General features: G+C 37.7%; 1 protein-coding gene across 1 annotated transcript in view; it reads left to right on the forward strand.

Annotated features, from left to right (window-relative positions):
• CFH (complement factor H) overlaps nt 1-20,019 on the forward strand; it is a 117,265-nt gene that overhangs the window by 16,953 nt on the left and 80,293 nt on the right. Inside the window, exons 6-9 of the mRNA XM_062210736.1 lie at nt 2,569-2,739; nt 9,325-9,498; nt 14,652-14,846; nt 15,634-15,810. Coding sequence (XP_062066720.1) covers nt 2,569-2,739; nt 9,325-9,498; nt 14,652-14,846; nt 15,634-15,810 — 717 coding nt within the window. The remainder of the gene's footprint in view (nt 1-2,568; nt 2,740-9,324; nt 9,499-14,651; nt 14,847-15,633; nt 15,811-20,019) is intronic.

Consider the following 20,019-nt stretch of genomic DNA (forward strand, 5'->3'; position numbering starts at 1 on the left):
TGTTGGAGTACTAGTTATAGCATTAAATAACAGTGTACAGCACATTAAAGACAGACATCCTACATAATTTTTTTTTTAAAAATTAATTAATTTTCTATGCCATTTCCAATTTAACACCAGGTTTTTTTTTCATTTCCAATTATCTTTATATACAGAAGATCGATTCAATATATAATTAGTAAAGATCTCATCAGTTTGTACCCACGCAGACACACAAAGTGTAAAAATACTGTTTCAGTACTAGTTATAGCATCACTGCACATTAGACAACACATTAAGGACAGATCCCACATGGGATGTAAGCACACAGTGACTCCTGTTGCTGACTTAACAATTTGACACTCCTGTTCATGGCGTCAGTAATCTCCCTAGGCTCTAGTCATGAGTTGCCAGGGCTATGGAAGCCTTTAGAGTTCGCTGACTTTGATCTTATTCCGATAGGGTCATAGTCAAAGTGGAAGTTCTCTCCTCCCTTCAGAGAAAGGTACCTCCTTCTTTGATGGCCCCGTTCTTTCCACTGGGATCTCACTCGCAGAGATCTTTCATTTAGGTCTTCTTCTTTTCTTTTCTTTTCCATGGTATCTTGGCTTTCCATGCCTACAATACTCTCATGGGCTCTTCAGCCAGATCCGAATGCCTTAAGGGCTGATTCTGAGGCCAGAGTGTTGCTTAGGACGTCTGCCATTCTGTGAGTCTGCTGTGTATCCCACTTCCCATGTTGGATCTTTCTCTCCCTTTTTGATTCTATCAGTTAGTATTAGCAGACACTTGTCTTGTTTGTGTGATCCCTTTGACTCTTAGACCTATCAGAGACATCAATTGTGAACTGAAATTGATCACTTGGACTAGTGAGATGGCATTGGTACATGCCACCTTGATGGGATTGTATTGGAATCCCCTGGCACATTTGTAACGCCACCATTTGGGGCAAGTCCGATTGAGCATGTCCCAAATTGTACATCTCCTCCCTCTCTTTTTCCACTTTTATATTTAACAGGGATCACTCTTCAGTTAAAATTTAAACACCTAATAATTGTGTGTTAATTACAGAGTTCAACCACTAGTACTAGAACAACAACAAAAAATACTAAAAAGGATAAAGTATTACATTGTACATCTAGAGTCAGGACAAGAGCTGATCAGGTCATTGTTTCTTATAGTGTCCATTTCACTTCAACCCCTTTGGTGCTCAGTTGTCACCGATCAGGGAAAACAAATGATATTTGTCTTTGGGACTGGCTTAATTCACTCAGCATGATGTTTTCCAGATTGCTCCATCTTGTTGCAAATGACTGGGTTTCATTGTTTCTTACTGCTGTATAGTATTCTATGGAGTACATGTCCCATAATTTCTTTATTCAGTCTACTGTTGATGGGCATTTGGGTTGGTTCCAGGTCTTAGCTATTGTGAATTGAGCTGCAATAAACATTAATGTGCAGATGGCTTTTTTATTAGCCAAATTAATTTCCTTTGGGTAAATTCCAAGGAGTGGGATGGCTGGGTTGTATGGTAGGGTTATGTTCAGGTTTCTGAGGAATCTCCAGACTGACTTCCATACCATATTCTTGAAAAGTTTGTAGATATTTATGTGCTTAAAACTAGATTTCTGTGGCTAGTGAAATCTTCCTAGAATAGCTGCAGCCTTGGGTAAATCTAAAAGGAAGAATGAGTTTTTTAAGATGAAGATGAAGAGAGCCAGAGCATCTCAACCAGAAGAAGTTCATGAAGCGAAGCTCCAGTGAGCACAAGGCTCCACTGATCTTACCAATTTTTCTCAGGGGCTCCAGTATGCAATGTAAGCAGGGAATTAGTAATACATTGAAGACAGGCTGGCAAAAGTGCTGAGGGGCTACATGTACACCAGACTGTAGGACTTGGCTTTTATTCTGGATGATTTGGGACTCAGTGAAGGATTTCAAGTGGGGCAATGAAATGACCATATCAAAGGTTATGAAGTTGTACATAAAGAAAATTGGTTAGAAAGGTGGGAGAACAGGTTTGGGGAATTAGTTATCCTTACCATAATTCCAGGGAAAAATGTGAGAAATGGTATTGAAGATAATGGCCAGTTTTTCTTTTTGGACATAAAACCTGAATCAATGGTGAAAACATAAAAACATAACATCAGTTATTTTCAGAGATATAATGGCAATGAGTTAAATGAGTTTCTCTGAGAAAGTGTCCTATTGCTAATTACTCCATTATCAATAAATGAAAATGTGTTATCAGATTATTCAGTGAAAATACTTATCACAATAAACCTATATCTATATTTAGTTTCATTATATACATTTGATGAATATTATTGGTCACCATTTATTTCACAAGAAATAATTTACCTCCAAACCAAATAAAATTAGAATGAAATTTAATGCAAAATTTAACTTCTTTCTAAACCGAAGGTTAATAATAGGTAAGTCATTTATTGAGCAGACAAGTCAAAACAAACATTTTTGGTTGACTGATTTCCCTGATGGAAACAAAACTTAAGTCATCATGAAAGTCTGTCTAGGTCACAGTCCTTTAGTTCATAATAAACATTTTGAAATCTAATTTCTTCTTTTTAGAAATTTCCTGCAATTCTCCAGTAATTACAAATGGGCATAGTCTTTCTCAGAAGAAAACTTATAAGAACAATGAACGATTACAATATAAATGTAACCCAGGTTTTGAATATACTGAAAGAGGAGATACGGTGTGCACTAGCAGTGGATGGAGTCCAGAACCTTCATGTAAAGGTAAACGTTTTATATATCATTTCTTCTTTTTGGATATAAGTTATTTTAATTAATATAAACATTTCAATTCAATTATTTATTTTTCTCAAAAGTGGAATATTAATTTTTATAACAATTAAGCATTATAAAAGCATATATGAGGGGTCTTCACAAAGTTTATGGAAAATACATAGGATGAAAAAAATTTATGTATGAATTTAAAAAATTTTGGCTCCAAAAAATCTTACACTTTAATTCCACTTACCATGAACTTTTTGAAGTGGCCTCTTACAGAGCTTTATGTGTCTAAAGTCCATTTTGAGATCTATTAGAGTGATCTTTTCACTCTGAAGATAGACATTGGCCTATTGTCAGAAAAACACATCTAAAACTGGAACACAATTATACTAGACTTCCTAATTGCCATTTATATACAGTTCTCATCAATTAGATTATTCCTCTAAAGCCTAGGATTTAGCCTCAAAAAGGTTAAACTTCAATTGGCAATGGAATTAAGTGGAAATAAATGGAGACTTTTGGTAACAAACCTAATATGGGTCAATAGTGATGGTAGTGTTAGAAAAATGTCCATCATAAAAGGATGTTATAGGGAGACAGAATTGACCTCAATTGTGTTCTTTGCCCACCAAAAATATATCTGGAATATTGTATTCTACTTAGCCTACCTCATTCATTTTATTTTATTTTTTTTTATCTTTTATTTAATGAATATAAATTTCCAAAGTACAGCTTATGGGTTACAATGGCTTCCCCCCCCCCCATAACTTCCCTCCCACCCACAACCCTCCCCTTTCCAGCTCTCTCTCCCCTTCCATTCACATCAAGATTCATTTTCAATTCTCTTTATATACAGAAAATCAGTTTAGTATATATAAAGTAAAGATTTCAACAGTTTCCCCTCACATAGCAACACAAAGTGAAAAATACTGTTGGAGTACTAGTTATAGCATTAAATCACAGTGTACTGCACATTAATGACAGAGATCCTACATGATTTTTTTAAAAAAATTGATTAATTTTCTATGCAATGTCCAATTGAACACCAAGTTTTTTTTTTTTCATTTTCAATTAAGCCTACCTCATTTTTTAAAGGAATGAATTAAAACTATATGTAGACCAAGAGTTTAAGAAACCATACTATGAGAAAAATACAAGATACAGCTAGGAGTATAATGACCACCTTGAGATACTTGCAAACATTTCTGAAAAAGAAGTTTGTTGGCAGCCGGCGCCGTGGCTTAACAGGCTAATCCTCCGCCTTGCGGCGCTGGCACACTGGGTTCTAGTCCCGGTTGGGGTGCCGGATTCTATCCCAGTTGCCCCTCTTCCAGGCAAGCTCTCTGCTATGGGCCAGGAAGGCAGTGGAGGATGGCCCAAGTCCTTGGGCCCTGCACCCGCATGGGAGACCAGGAGAAGCACCTGGCTCCTGGCTTCAGATCAGCGCGATGAGCAGGCCGCAGCGGCCATTGGAGGGTGAACCAATGGCAAAAGGAAGATCTTTCTCTCTGTCTCTCTCTCACTATCCACTCTGCCTGTCAAAAAAAAAAAAAAAATAAGAAGAAGTTTGTTGGCTTTTGATGAATGTTGTTGTAGTGAGTAAAATAAAGTACAGTGTTATGCGTGGTCAATGACCTCCTGAGAGGGTTGCTTTTATAGATACTGTAATACTGTGATAGGAAGAAGGTTGAATTTTTAAGAACCTTATGAACTTCAAACCATATGCATCATAAATGCATGCATAACTCTTGCTTTAGGGTTTTCTCTTTCACAGGGCAGTTTACTAAAGATCAGCATAAATGGATATTCATTCCAAATTAGATAAAAATGCATTCTCTCTTAGAATGTGCTTCCTTTTCTTGAAAAACACTTTGGATTAACTGAATAGTTTTCTTAATATTAATAACAACAGCAATAATAATACTCTATCTTCTGCACCTCAGCTAATGTATCCCAAATAATTCTCTGTTTTTCTGGCACAATGCAAGAAATTGCTTGCTGATATATGATGAATTCAAAATCTATTTGCCCTACTTCCTCTGAAATTATATAACTCAAAACTCTCTTAGTTGCCTCAATAATAGGATTGAAGCCAAATAACAAAACAAAATTTAAATAAAATAATCTAGGAGAAACATACATGATTTTATTTCTTTCTGATCTGTGGCATGTCCATGTCTGGAGTCTCATATCTGGGTAAATTGTCAAAACTTACAGGAATAATTAAAGGTTCCAAGATTTGCTCCATAATAAGGATTTTTGATCCAAATCCATCTATTCCCTACCCAGACTTATTTTTAATTAATTCACAACATAAAATGCTAATCTAGAGTTATTATTTAAATTTAAATGACACATGGCTATTTATTTTTTTCCTTTTTTTTTAATTTATTTATTTGCTTGAAATTTAGAGTTACACAGAGAAGGAGAGGTGGGTGGGTGGGGTCCTCCATCCACTGGTTTACTCACCAGATGGCCACAACGGCCGGAGCTGTGCTGATCCGAAGTCAGGAGGCAGGAGCTTCTTCCAGGTCTCCCATGTGGGTGCAGGGGCCCAAGGACTTGGGCCATCTTCCACTGCTTTCCCAGGCCATAGCAGAGAGCTGGACAGGAAGTAGAGCAGCTGAGTCTCAAATTAGCGTCCATATGGGATGCTGGCGCTTCAGGCCAGGGCTTTAACCTGCTGCGACACAGTGCTGGCCCTGGCTATTTCTAATAGTAGGGAAACAGTAGCCTGAAATTTTGAATGGTCTCAAAGATTATTGTTTGTGATATAAACACATACTATGGCAATGTATTAGTAGCACCATTTATTTTAAGGCGGATTATGATGGTGTGGAATTAATGTTTGTTAAGGGATTTGTGTCTGTAGTACCAAAGGAATCACCAGAAGTCTTCATTTTTACTTAATTTTTTTAAGTTAATATTATTTGGTTGGTATCTTACTTAAAGTTTTTGTTTTCTATCTCATAGATTTAGGTGAGTTACACCATGGGGTGAGACCTAAGGGAAGATAAACTATACTGCAATGGATATATGAAATGAGTAAATGAAAATATGATAAATATAGCAGAATGAAATGACAGAAGAAATAAAAAATAAAGGAACACATTTAAAGCTCAGTTGAGATTAGTCAATGTCAAATACTGAAGACATACTTTACATTAAACTTGTGTTCAGATGATCACATGTTATTTTTCATATAATTATTACTAATATTAACATTATATCCTATTAGTAAAAGCAACATACTAAAGAATGCTTTGTCAGTATTAATTGTAAATTCAAAACTAATTAAGAGATTGTTACAATACCTCCAGGAATGGAATACACACTGTGGAAGTGTGGTATGGGAAGGAGGAGATATGTTACCAATAATTTAAACTTTATGGAGTTTTGTATCTGACTAAATGTAATAATGATGAAGGGGAAAGATAGTGGGGGAAATTTTAGGCTTCTCTCATAAGTTTCTATTCCACAAATTAAAATACTGAAAACAGAAGGAAAAGCTTGTATTAAGAAAAAGAAAGTTTGTCATACCATAAATTGGATGTATCTTTGGATTATACACAGGAACCTGTACAGTGTGCACCTATAGTGGGGTATTTGATTTGGACCTCATTGGAGAAGTTATTAGCATAAAATGGGGTTAGCTTTTAAGTATGGAAATATCTTAACTCACAGAGATTTTGAACAGGGAATCAACAAAGTCAAGAAAATATCTCTATGAAAACCACTGTGAAGTAGAAATACTTATTTACATGATATCTATAGAATCTGCAAGAAAGAAGTTTCTGAGGGGTCGATGAGCATCCATGGGAAGATCTAGGGCAGGATCATTCAACACACAGGAATGATAGGAATAAGCTTGGGGTGTAAGAGGGTCAGACAGGTCAGCATGGTGGCAGTGTAGAGACCAGGTAGGAAAGCAGTAGTAGGAAAGATAAGGGGAATAGTCAGGGCCTAAACATTGAGTAGAGGAAGAGGAACCACAAACAAATATAAAAATAAAATAAAATCATAAACTATAAAGTGAAAGTATTATTTAGACAAAGCAAGGAAAAGCAGGCAAACATAGTCAATGATCAACAAAGCCAAGTGTTAGAAAGGGTTTTATTGGTTCAGTTAATGAAGGACTTCATAATACATATCAGCCATAGTCATAGGTGGAATTGAAAGAGTTTCTGGATTTGGAAAGTGGTGCACACTAGTGACTTTTTTTCAGGGCAGTGGCAGAAACCAAAGAGTAGTTGGTTGTAGAAAAAAAGACATAAGAAAGTGGAAAGGCCGGCGCTGTGGCTTAACATGCTAATCCTCCGCCTTGTGGCACCGGCACACCGGGTTCTAGTCCCAGTCAGGGTGCCGGATTCTGTCCCGGTTGACCCTCTTCCAGTCCAGCTCTCTGCTGTGGCCCGGGAAGGCAGTGGAGGATGGCCCAAGTCCTTGGGCCCTGCACCCGCATGGGAGACCAGGAGAAGCACCTGGCTCCTGGCTTCGGATCAGCGCAGTGTGCCGGCTGCAGCGGCCATTGGAGGGTGAACCAACAGCAAAAAGGAAGACCTTTCTCTCTGTCTCTCTCACTATCCACTCTGCCTGTCAAAAAAAAAAAAAAAAAAAAAAAAGAAAGAAAAAAGAAAAAAAAAGAATTTTGCTTGTGAAGGAGAGACAGAACTTACCACATTAGCTAGACTTTAATAAGGCTTGAGAAAAGGAGTTCAAAATCACAGAAGCTTGCATGTCCATTTAAGAGAGAGTAGCTGACAGAGAGAGAGGGAAGGAATAAACAATGGTCCAAGATTCATGGGAAAACAAAAGATTTGAAGGTAGCCTGGATTTCAGTGGAATACCTTACCACTGAAGATATTACCTTCAACTGCTAATGTTGTAGTTTATAAAAAGCTAATGTTGAAGGAATGTTGGAAAGAAGTATAGAGATGTCCCAACTGGTGGTTTCAACTGATTTGTGTGAATGCAGACTATTCCTGTTGGTGAAGGAGCAATAGTTTAAGTGACTTGAGAAAAGTGAGGAGACTATAGGTCACTGTGACAGCTTGAATAGAATTTGGTCTCCAAATCCATGCAGGAGTTCAGAGCCACCAAAGTCATAAATCAAGGTTACTAAGAAGGTAGAGACTTGAATCTAACCATGGTGTTCAGAGACCTTAGGGAAGTCATTAAGAGTAAGCTAGGCACTAGGATGAGTCTCCAAGGTTTGATCCTAGTGGCTGTATAAGGACAGAGAGACTGCTGGCTGATAGAGAAACACAGACAAGTGCCCTCCCTACATCTAACCAGGTGATGCCCCACCCAACCTTGGAACTCTGCCAGCAAGAAGGTCATTACCAGAGAAGACCTCTAGACCTTGCACCTCCTGAACCATGAACCAAAATAACCCTTTTCCTTTGTCGTTAACCTGCTTTACATATTTTATTATAGGAACAAAAAGCTGACTGAGGCCATCACTTACTTTGAAAAATGGAAGAGGAAGTGAATTAGAGGCATATAAGTGGATTTCAGGCACTACCAAATGTCTACCATACATTTCATTTTTAATTTAAAATACAATATGACCCTAATGTACATAATTATGTAACTTTTCTACAAAACTTAAAATACAATGTTTTATTAGAAAAGGAATATTGAAAATCATTCCTTTATTGAGAGATGGCACAGTTGATGAAAAGGAATGAGAAGAATGTTGTAAGTTAGGAAAGATGAGGTCAAAGGTGGCAGACTATAGCTCACAGGTCAAATAAAGTGTTTTCAGATCACAGTCATGCCCATTTGCTTATGGTGTGTTAGATAATTGCTATGGCTACTTTTGCTCCACAGTGGCAGAGTTGAAGAATTGCAACAGAGATCTTCGATCTGGCCTTTTGCAGAAAGGTTTTCTAAGCCCTATACCAGGTTATTCTATCACAGCAAGGAAAATGTATTGTAATATCTTGATATCTTCATAGGCTATGTTTTCCAGTTTATGCTCATTTTCAAGGACTCTCTTCATTCTAATAGTTTTAAGAATTAGATGAGAAAGATACCAGCTTTTCACGTCCTTCCCTAGTCATTGCAGCTATGAGAGAGAGCATAAAAATTCACAGAATAGCTTTGAAAACTTCCTCTCCAAGATGAAAGATACTACATCCATTTTCATTTCATTGTCTTATACAAGGCACATGGTCACATTTCCTACAAACAGGAAGGATGTGCTTCCCAACAAACTGTCTGGAAGAAAAAGACACTGAGTATTTGCAAACAGCCCCTATAAGAACAGCAGAAACCAAAGAGGTAAAAAGAAGTGGAAAGAACAGTTGAAGCTATATGTCATGAACTCATTGCCAGATATGGAAAATCATGAAGTATATGTTGGCTTTCAGAAAGAGTGATTAAAAGTCCAAGGAGTACAATGCATCTAATGACAAACATACTGGAGGAAAATATGAATGATAAAGCAGACAGGATATGAAGATGTATACAGTTTGTGATGTGCCATGGATATATAATTAACATCTACTTTTTAATCTTCATGTAGTTGATTAACTTGTCTGGGCACTGATTTCTACATTATTCACATAACCCTTTTCTTTTCAGAAGTAACATGTAATGTTCCTTATATTCCAAATGGATCCTACTCACCGAAAAGGATTCAACACAGAACTGGAGATGAAATCAGATATGAGTGTAAAGCAGGTTTTTATCCTGCAACCCGGGGAAATACAGCAAGATGCACGGGTAGTGGCTGGGTGCCTGGTCCAAGATGTAGCTGTGAGTTCCATTCCAATTCTTTCTCAGACATTTTATTAACATACAGTATACAGACCAAGAACTACACATAAATTTATAGATCATGACTTTTGGTCATCTGATCACACTTATAAGCAACACCCAAAATAAGAACAAAGCGTTGCTGGTACTGCAAGAGTCCTCACTATCCTTCACTCTCTATTTCTATATTTTAATGTATTAAATAAGAGTATATCATAATATACATAGTTTGATTCAGTGAAGCAATATTTATAACTATATACTAAATAACCTGATGTCCACACAACTTTTATCCTCTGAACATATTAACTGATACTAATAAGAGAAAACATGTGATATTGAAACTTTGGGTGTGGATTATTTCATTTAGCATAATAATCTCTCCAGTTGTATCCATTTTGCTGCAAATATCAGGATTTCATTCTTTTTTTATGACTAAGTATAATTCCATTCTGTATATACCATATTTTTTTATCCAGTCATTGGCTGATGGACATCTGGTTTGATTCCATATTTTAGCTATTGTGAACTGAAGGGTTACAAACATGGGAGTGCATGTAACACTTTCTTATGCTGATTTCATTTCCTTTGGATACATTCCCAGGAGTGGAATAGCTGAGTCATATAGTAGATCTATTTCTAGTTTTCTGAGAATTCTCTATAATGTTTCCAGAATGGTTGTACCAATTTATGTTCCCACCAGCAATGTATTAGGGTATTTTTTCTCCGCATCCTCACTGGTATTTGCTATTTTTTGATTTTGGATAATAGTCATTCTAACTGGGGTGAGTGATACCTCATTGTGGTTTTTAATTTCATTTCCCTGATGGCTAGTGGTCCTGAGCATTTTCTCATATGTCTGCTGGCTATTTGTATTTCAACCTGGAGGAGTTCCTGTTCATGTCCTTTCCAATTTCTTAGCTGGGTTATTTGTTTTGTTGTTGTTGAGTTTCTTGTGTTTCTTATATATTATAGACATTAATCCTTTATCAGATAGATAGTTTGCTAATACTTTCCCCTATCCTGTAGGTTGCCTCTTCACTTTACTGAGTTTCTTTTGCTTTGAAGAACTTCTTAGCTGATGTAATCCAATTTGTCTATTTTTCCTTTCATTGCCTGTGCTTCTGGGATCAAATCCAAGAAATCTTTGCCCAAACCAAAATCTTGTATCATTCCCCCGATGTTTTCCTCTAGAAAATTGTTGATTGGTGTTGTCGCTGTAGCGTAGTGGGCAAAGCCACTGAGTGCAGTGCCAGCATCCCACATGGGCACTAATTCAAGTCCTAGCTGTTCCACTTCCAATACAGCTCTCTCTGCTATGGCCTGGGAAAGCAGTACAGAATGACCCAAGACCTTGGGCCCCTGCACACACGTGGGAGACCTGGAAGAAGCTCCTGGCTTTGGATCAGCATAGCTCTAGCCATTGTGGCCATCTAGGGAATAAGCCAGTGGATGGAAGATCTCTCGATCTCTCTCTCTCTCTCTCTCTCTCTCTCTCTGCCTCTGCCTCTCCATAAATTTGCTTTCTAATAAATAAATGAATCTTTCAGAAAAAAAGAACTGTACTTTCTTTAAAAAAATTGAGGGTTGCATTTCTTAGGTATAGATCCTTGATTAATTGTAAGTTGATTTTTGTTTAAGGTCTAATGTAGTGGTCTTGTTTCAAACGTCTGCTTTTGGAAGTCCAATATTTCCAACATCATTTGATGAAGACTCTCCTTTTTCCCAGGATTAATTTAAGCTCATTTGTCGAAGATTAGTTAGTTGTAGATGCATGAATTAATTTCTGGAGTTCCTATTCTGTTCTATTAGTCTATACATCTGTTTTGTGCCAGTACCTGGCTGTTTTGATTATACCAACCCTGTGGTATGTTTTGAAACCTGATATTGTGATGCCTCCCCTTTGTTTTTATTGTTTCAGATTGCTTTGGCTATTCAGGATCTTTTGTGTTTCCATATGAATTTTAGAACTGTTTTCTTCTAGTTCTGTGAAGAATGCCCTTGGCATTTTGACTGGGATTACATTGAATCTGCCCAACCATGAATGTGGAAGATTTTTCTTTGTGTGTGTCTCCTATTTCTTGCATTTATGCCTTGTAATTTTCATTGTAGAGATATTTCACATATTTGGTTAAATTTTTCCTAAGGGACCTATGGTGAATCAGACTGACCTTGCAAGTTCTTTCTCAATCCACGAATTATTAGTATATATGAATGCTATTGATTTTTTTTTTCTGACAGGCAGAGTGGACAGTGAGAGAGAGACAGAGAGAAAGGTCTTCCTTTTGCCATTGGTTCACCCTCCAATGGCCGCCACAGTAGGCACGCTGCGGCCGGCGCACCGTGCTGATCCGAAGCCAGGAGCCAGGTGCTTTTCCTGGTCTCCCATGGGGTGCAGGGCCCAAGCACTTGGGCCATCCTCCACAGCACTCCCTGGCCACAGCAGAGAGCTAGCCTGGAAGAGGGGCAACCGGGACAGGATTGGTGCCCCCACCGGGACTAGAACCCGGTGTGCTGGCGCCGCAAGGCGGAGGATTGGCCTAGTGAGCCGCGGCGCCGGCAATGCTACTGATTTTTGTGTGTTGATTTTATATCCTGCACTTTGCCAAGCTCTGCGTTCCATCAGTCTCAGTGGCGTCTTTATTTCCCCTGTATAAAGGATCAGATCAGCTGCAAACAGGTATATTTTGACTTCCTGCTTTCCAATTTGTATCCCATTGATTTCTTTGTCTTCTCTAATGTGTATGGCTAAAAGTTGCAGAAATATATCGAATAATAATGGTGAAAGTGGGCATCCTTGTTTGGTTCTGGATCTTGGTGGCAATGCTTCCAGCTTTTCTCCATTGAATATGATCCTGGCTGTGAGTTTATCATATATTGCCTTGATTGTGTTGAAGTTTGTGCCTTTTATACTCATTTTTAATTTTATGGAAGGGTATTGTATTTTATCAAATACTTTCTCTGCAGCTGTTGAGGTAATCATGTTTATTTTCCTTCATTTTGTTGATATGATATATCCTGTTTATGGACTCCTGTATGTTGAGCCATCCCTGCATCCCTGGGATCAATCCCACTTGTTCTGTGCGGATGATCTTTTTAATGTGTTGTTGACTTCAGTTTACTATTATTTTGTTGAGGAATTTTACATCTATATATATATACTGCTCTATAGTTCTCTTTTTTGTTGTATCTTTCTCTGGTTTGGAGTTAAGGTAATGCTGCCCTCACAGAATAAGTCTGGAAGAGTTCCTTCCTTTTAATTATTTTGAATAATTTAAGATGAATTGGGCTGGGGGCGCTGGCGCTGTGTCTCAGCGGGTTAAGCTGCCATCTGCTGCACCAGATTCACATATGGGTGTGGGTTTGTGTCCCAGCTGCTCCACTTCCAATCCAGCTGTCTGCTCATGTTCCTGGGAAAGCTTGGGTCACTGCCACCCACATGTGAGACCCTGGTGGAGCTTCTAGATCCTGGCTTCAACCTGGCCCAGGCCTGGCCTCTGTGGTAATTTGGGGAGTGAACCAGCAGTTGGAAGATCAGTCTCTCTCTCTCTCTATCTCTCTCTCCCTCTCTCTTCCTCTCTCCCCCTTCCTCATTCCCACCCTCTCTTTAGCTCTACCTTTCAAATAAATAAATAAGTAAATAAAAATAGATGAATTAGGATTAGTTCTTCCTTAAAAGTTCAGTAGAATTCATCATTGAAACCATCAGGTCCTGGGCTTTTCTTTGTCGAACGACTTTTTATTACTGATTCAATGTCAGTCTTGGTTATTGATTTATTCAAACTTTCTATGCCACAATTTTGGTAAATTGTATCTCTCTAGAAATACATTCATTTCTTCTATATTTTCCAATTTATTGACATATAGCTATTTGAAACAATTCCTATTTTTTTCCCTTCCTATGGCATCATTTGCTATTTCCCCTTTCATTTCTTTTCTTTTCTTTTTTTAAAGGTTGATTTTATTTATTTGAAAGACAGAGTTACAGAGAGAGGTAGAGACAGAGAGAGAGGTCTTCTATCCATTGGTTCACTCCCCAGATGGCCGCAATGGCCAGAGTTGTGCTGATCTGAAACCAGGAGCCAGGAGCTTCTCCCGGGTCTCCCAAGGAAGTGCAGATCCCAAGCATTTGAGCAGTCTTCTGTTGCCTTCCTAGGCCATAGTAGAGAGCTGGATTAGAAGAGGAGCAGCCAGGACTAGAACCAGCACCCAGATGGGATGCCGGCGCTTCAGGCCAGGTCTTTAACTCACTGCGCCACAGCGCCAGCCCCTCCCTTTTCATTTCTGATTTTAGTAATTTAGATCTTCTTCCTTTTTCTTTTTGTTTTGGTTATATGAGCCAATCTTTTATCATTTTTTTTTTCAAAAAAACAGCTCTTCATTTCACTGATATTTTATAATTTTAATTTCTTTTTATTCTCTAATTTTATTATTTATTTCCTTTTCCAAATTATGAATTTTTTTGTCCTTGTTCTTCAGGTTTTTGAAATGCCTTGTTAGATTTTTTATTTAATACCTTTCCAAGTTTTGATGTGGGCAATAATTGCTATAAACTTTCTTCTTTATACTGTGTTTGCTGTATCCCAAAAGTTTTGAAATGTTTTGTGGTATGATCAAAAGAAAATTTTTTTTGGTTTCTCTATATTTCTTGCATTGTCTGAAGTAAAAAGAAAAATAAAAATTTTAAAACAAAACAAAACAAAAACGCTGTCTCCCTATATTGCATTTTTATGAGAAAAGGAGGGTTCTGATCTGATGTGAACTGAAAATTAAAAAAAAAAAAGGTATGAACTGAAAGGTAAGATCAATACCTTCACCTCTTAACAAGAATGTTCATTTAATTAGCTAGAGTGAGGATATGTCATATGTACTCAAGGAGAATTTGTGGTATAAGTCTGTGCCCTTTTTTTTTTCTGAAGTCTTATACTAGTTTGTAGGTCCTTGTGAATGACAAGACACATTTTCATTTTCATTAACAAAGAGCCCGCCTAGTCATATGAATTCTATAACTTGCCTTATTATAAAAACCTTATTTCAATGGGTATAATTATGGTATCAAGAGAATATAATTCATTGACCAGATGATTCAACGCTGATATGATTGTTCAATAAAGTAAAAGATTATTTGCACTTTTTTTGTTTCTTATTGCCAGTGAAACCCTGTGATTTTCCACAAATAAATCATGGAGGTCTGTATTATGAAGACAGATATAGACCATACTTTCCAGTAGCTGTAGGAGAACATTTTACCTATCACTGCGACACTGATTTTGTGACTCCTTCAAATTCATACTGGGGTTACATTCAATGCACCAAAGAAGGATGGTCACCGGTGGTGCCCTGTCTCAGTAAGTACCTGTCTGAGCAGTTAAATTTACATAAATATTCCCAAGAGTGCAAAGAGGAGCACATAAGTGCCAAGGACTAAGGCTTGCATGACAAAAACAGAACCCAGGAAGGTGAGCCTTCGCCTAGTGGTTCAGACACCTCTGGATCACACGCTTCCTGTTTCCGAGTTTGCGTCCTGGTTCTGCCCCCAGTTCCAGCTTCCTGTGAATATGCATTGCTGGATGCAACAGTGGATGGTTCAAGTAGCCGGATGCATGTCACCCATGTGGCAGACTTGCATTGGGTTTCTGGCTCCTGGCTTCAGCTGGCTCATTCCCAGCTATTGCAGACATTTGAAGAGTGAGCCAGTGGATGGAAGCTCCTCATATTGTTGCTATCTCTCTCACTCTCCTCCTCTCTCAGCTTCTGAAATAAATAAATAAACTGAGAAATGGACAAATAAATATAAAAAAATAAAATGAAGGAAGAATTCTACAACAAAAGACCCCAATAGATTTTTCTTTTATAAGGAGCTCTTCATAAAAACCATGTGACAAATATAGAGATTTTTTTACAAGAATCTCTGTACCTTTTATGTATATAACAATTATGAAAACTAAAGATACATAGCACGGAATATTGATCTTACTTTTTTAATAAGCATTCAATAGTAGCTTTAGTTTTTCTTAATTATAGATTATTTTTGGATACATGTACTTTATCATTTAATATTATAAAGGTAATTTTTAACCTACAATGATGACCAAATTATATTCTTACCTCTTAAAACACTTTTATGATCCTTAGGAAAATGTACTTTCAGTTATGTGGAAAATGGATATCGTCCGTCTTCAGAAAGAACATATTCACAGAATGAATCTGTCAAAGTTGACTGCTATCCGGGCTATAGTCTTCCAAATGAGCAGACCAAAATCACATGTACAGAGAATGGCTGGTCCCCTCTCCCCAAGTGCATACATGTCAGTAAGTAAAGTGCTCTGAGACCTCAGTGTGTTCATCATTTCCTAACACTCTTCTCCAGCGGGAAGAAGGAAGATTCTTCTCTCCCTCTCTCTCAGTAACTGTGCCTTTCAAATAAATTAAATAAATCTTAAAAAACAGTTACACATTAAAAGTCTCTTACTCTGTTGACTCAAAATTGTCATAATATTTTAATTTAGGCTGGTGCCGCGGCTCACTAGGCTAATCCTCCACCTTTGGCGCTGGCACCCCAGGTTCTAGTCCCGGTCGGGGCGCCAGATTCTGTCCCGGTTGCACCTCTTCCAGGCCAGCTCTCTGCTGTGCCCCGGGAGTGCAGTGGAGGATGGCCCAAGTGCTTGGGCCCTGCACCCATGGGAGACCAGGAGGAAGCACCTGGCTCTTGGCTTCAGCGCACTAGCCGCAACATGCCGGCCATAGCGGCCACTTGGGGTGTGAACCAACAGAAGGAATACCTTTCTTTCTGTCTCTCTCACTGCCTAACTCTGCATGTCAAAAAAAATTAATTTAAAATAGAAAATAATACCATTTTCGCAAAAAAAATGACCTTCGTGCATTTAAGTACTTTCCACTGTACTGTTACCTAGTTTCCCTAGCATATATAACTAGAAATGGGTTTTTCTGGGACATGGTTTACATTGTACCTTACAAGGTTTTCCTAAAATGGCTGTACCACTGTACACTCATACATACATTTCCTTATTGTTCTGGCTAATGATCAAGTGATAACCCACTTTAATATTTACAGAAAGAGTGGCTATAAAGTGGTATAGCATGGTAGTGTTAATGTGCATTTCTGATTTCTTGAGTTAGACATGTATATTCATAAGTCAATGGCAGTAAATTATTCTAATCTGTAAAATCTAGTTTGATGGGTATTTAAATTTACCTTTTTAAGGGTTTGATGCTGAAGAATCTTAGTCATTCTAAATGTTAATACTCTTTCAATTATATGTATTGTAAATATGTCCTTGTTTTCTGTGGCTTGTGTTTTTCTTTTCTTTATATTCTAAATAGAAGCTGTTCTATTATAAAATTATAAGTATTTTTATGATTAATCTGTTTCTTTCTAAAGTATTATTTCTCTTCTTTAAAATCTAGTGACATTATATTGAATTTTATTTTAACAAGTTGTGCCATCCTTTTTCATATATTTAATGCATTTTGAGTTTATTTTCATGCAAACTAATAACCATGATTCCTTTTTTAAAATTATGGGAAATGACATTTCCCCAGTAATCTGTTATTGTACCTTTCTCATATGTTAAATAATTACATATTATCTGTTCTTCTGGACATTCTATCTTACACTATTTGTAAATAATTTTCCAAGTGTTTTATCTTAATTACTATGGATTTAGAATAAGTATGAATAGCTTATTATGGGCTTAAACCATAATCATTTGCTTTTATCTATCTCTACTTTGGGGGATGTGTAGCTATGATATCTCTATATTTTAATTAGTTCTCTACAACTTCATATCAACATATTTATATTTGTGTATATTTACTTCACAAAATGGTACATTCTTCCAAGTTTGTTTCTTGCATCATTAATTCATTCATATTGTGAAGAAATACAAAGATATTTCAAAAGGTCATGAAAATGAAATTAAAAGATAAATTTATTGTGTAAAAAATTCTCAAATCCATGCACACTCATACACTATTATATGGATATATGAGAATTTCTTAATCATATTGATGAACATCAAGATTATTAGTTTTGCAATTATGACTGAGCTTTTTTAATGAATATCTGAAAAATAAGTGATTCAGTGAACCTATATATACTATTTCATTGAAAATACCTTAAAGGGAAATTGAATGCTCAGAGAGTTGTGCTTGATTAAATCTATAACAAATGCCCATATTATTTTTCAAGATGGTTGTACCAGTCTGTATCCCACCAGGAAACATTGAGAGTTCCAGTTCCTTCACATCCTCACTAACAAGTAGGAAAACCAGTTTTTAAATTAAACCATTTTCACAAGCCCAGATTGAGATGTTGTGGTTTGATTTTACTCTCATGATTCACTCAATGTGGAACTGTGACTTTCAGATAGATAGATAGATAGATAGATAGATAGATAAATCTTTATGAAAGTGAATTAAGGCTGGCACTGTGGCTTAGCAGGTAAAGCCTCTTCCTGCAGCACAAGAATCCCATATGAGCGCTGATTTGAGATCCAGCTCTCTGCTATGGCCTGAGAAAGCACTAGAAGATGCCCTAATGCTTGAGGCCCTGCAACCATGTGGGAGGACCGCAAGAAGACTCCTGGCTCATGGGTTCAGATGGGCCCAGCTCCTCTCTTTGTAACTATCTTTCAAACAAATAAATAAATCTTAAAAATGTATATATATAATCAACCAAATCACTCTGGAGAAAGCAGCTCCAGGGGAAAGTAAGCAGTTTTAGTTTTGATTGGATGGAGGTAATGGTGGCAGTCTTTGAGAAGGATCAGCAGAGTAACATAGAACTGTCTCAGATCACACTGAGCTGGAAGGAGTCTTAAGGTTCAGTGAGTGGGTGTGTCTTCCTCTTCAGTGTCCTTGAAATAGCAGTGAAACAGAAAGAGGTGGGTACCAGGACTTGTGATTGCCACTTCCTCAGGACCTTGCCCTGTTTGTCTTAGACCCAACAATTTGACAGGGAGAATGGGAATATTATAGGGGGATTCAGTTGGAAGTCTAGTGGTTATAGGTCGAAGCCCTTATAAGGCTTCTGGATTGAAGGGATATTGAGGTTGGGAGGTGTTTTTGAAGGAATCTTCATGGGCTGTGTAAAAAGGCAACTGAAGGATGTTGAGTGTCCCAGTAGGAGGGTCTACCTGGCTGGAAATGATATATGGCATTCCTGAGAGATTTGGGATATTAGGAGAGGGGGCTAGTAACAGGATAGAAGGGTATGTGAGAGTCCAGGTGTTGGAGGGTAATGGTGGAATTCAGCGTAGTCCATATGTCCCACCAAAGGAGTAGAGTGGCACAGGTATGTAAGACACAGAAGCTGTGAGTGAAGATGGTGGACCCTTTTGAACAAGTGTGAGGTTGAGTTATGAGTGGCTGTGAATTTGGCCACTGCCAACCTATTCCAATAGAGAGAGATGGAGTGTTTAAAGGTCACATGGTTATTGTAAGACCAAACAAGTTGCCCAGCCATGTCCAAGAGGAAGGATATCAATGTACCTTCTGTGAGACAAATGCTGGGTTTTCACTGGTGATGGCAATGGTGGGGTCCTTTGAACCCAGGCCTGGTGAATCCACAGCACTTTGGGGAAAGATAATCAGTTCGAGTTTGGGGTTGGAAGGAGTGACTCTGACTCCAGAGAAAGGGGCACTGGGACTTCCCATGTACCCTGTCCACACAGCTATGGGCATGGCCTCAACAGAGCTTGGGATGGGGTAGGCTCTTGCTGGGTGTCCTCCCTTGCCACACTTGAAGCCAAGCCCATGGGTTTTAGAAAGTGTTGGCCGGGGTGTTTTTTGGCTCCTTAGAAGTGTGGAAGCAAGTAGCTGGTATTTAGCCTGACCTTGTTTTTGTTTTTGAGTTTAGATTCTTCTTCTCTGTGAAGACCCTGAAGACAGCTCTTATGAGATCTTTTTGACTTTATGCACTTAGGGGATTCCCTTTGGACAACAATATTCTCCCTCCTTTTCATAAGTGAGGAGGTGGAGAAATTTATCCTGAGATATCCTTAGCAATTTGATCCATATATTTAGAGGTACTTCCTTGCTGTCATGTTTAGCAACTGATTCTTCATCTGAACCCATTAAAGGAAATCCAAGTCCAAGGTCTACAGCATCATACAGGCTTCAAAAAATTCAGTAATAATACTTATTTAAATTTTAGTGTTATGCTACTTGTCTCTTCTCTATCTTCTTCCCAATTATTTCAAAGATTGATGCAATGTGATCACCCTTTCCTCCATGTTGAGTTTTAACACAAAGTGAACTATACAAGCCATTCTATTATGATTTTATTGCCATTTTCCTACACAGATTACTAAATAAACATTTAATTTGCCCATTCTAGTTTTAGATCAGTCTATTACATTTTAGGTCATGTGTGATTAGTTTACAGAGCATGCTATTTTTTAGGCCGTTGTTGCACTACACCTACAATAAATTGGACTTAAGATGATATGTGTATTAGTCCATTTGCTGTGGCTACCACAAAATATGAAGTTGAGTACT

This window comes from Lepus europaeus, chromosome 14 (assembly GCF_033115175.1).
Source record: "Lepus europaeus isolate LE1 chromosome 14, mLepTim1.pri, whole genome shotgun sequence".
Classification (NCBI taxonomy): Eukaryota; Metazoa; Chordata; class Mammalia; order Lagomorpha; family Leporidae; genus Lepus; species Lepus europaeus.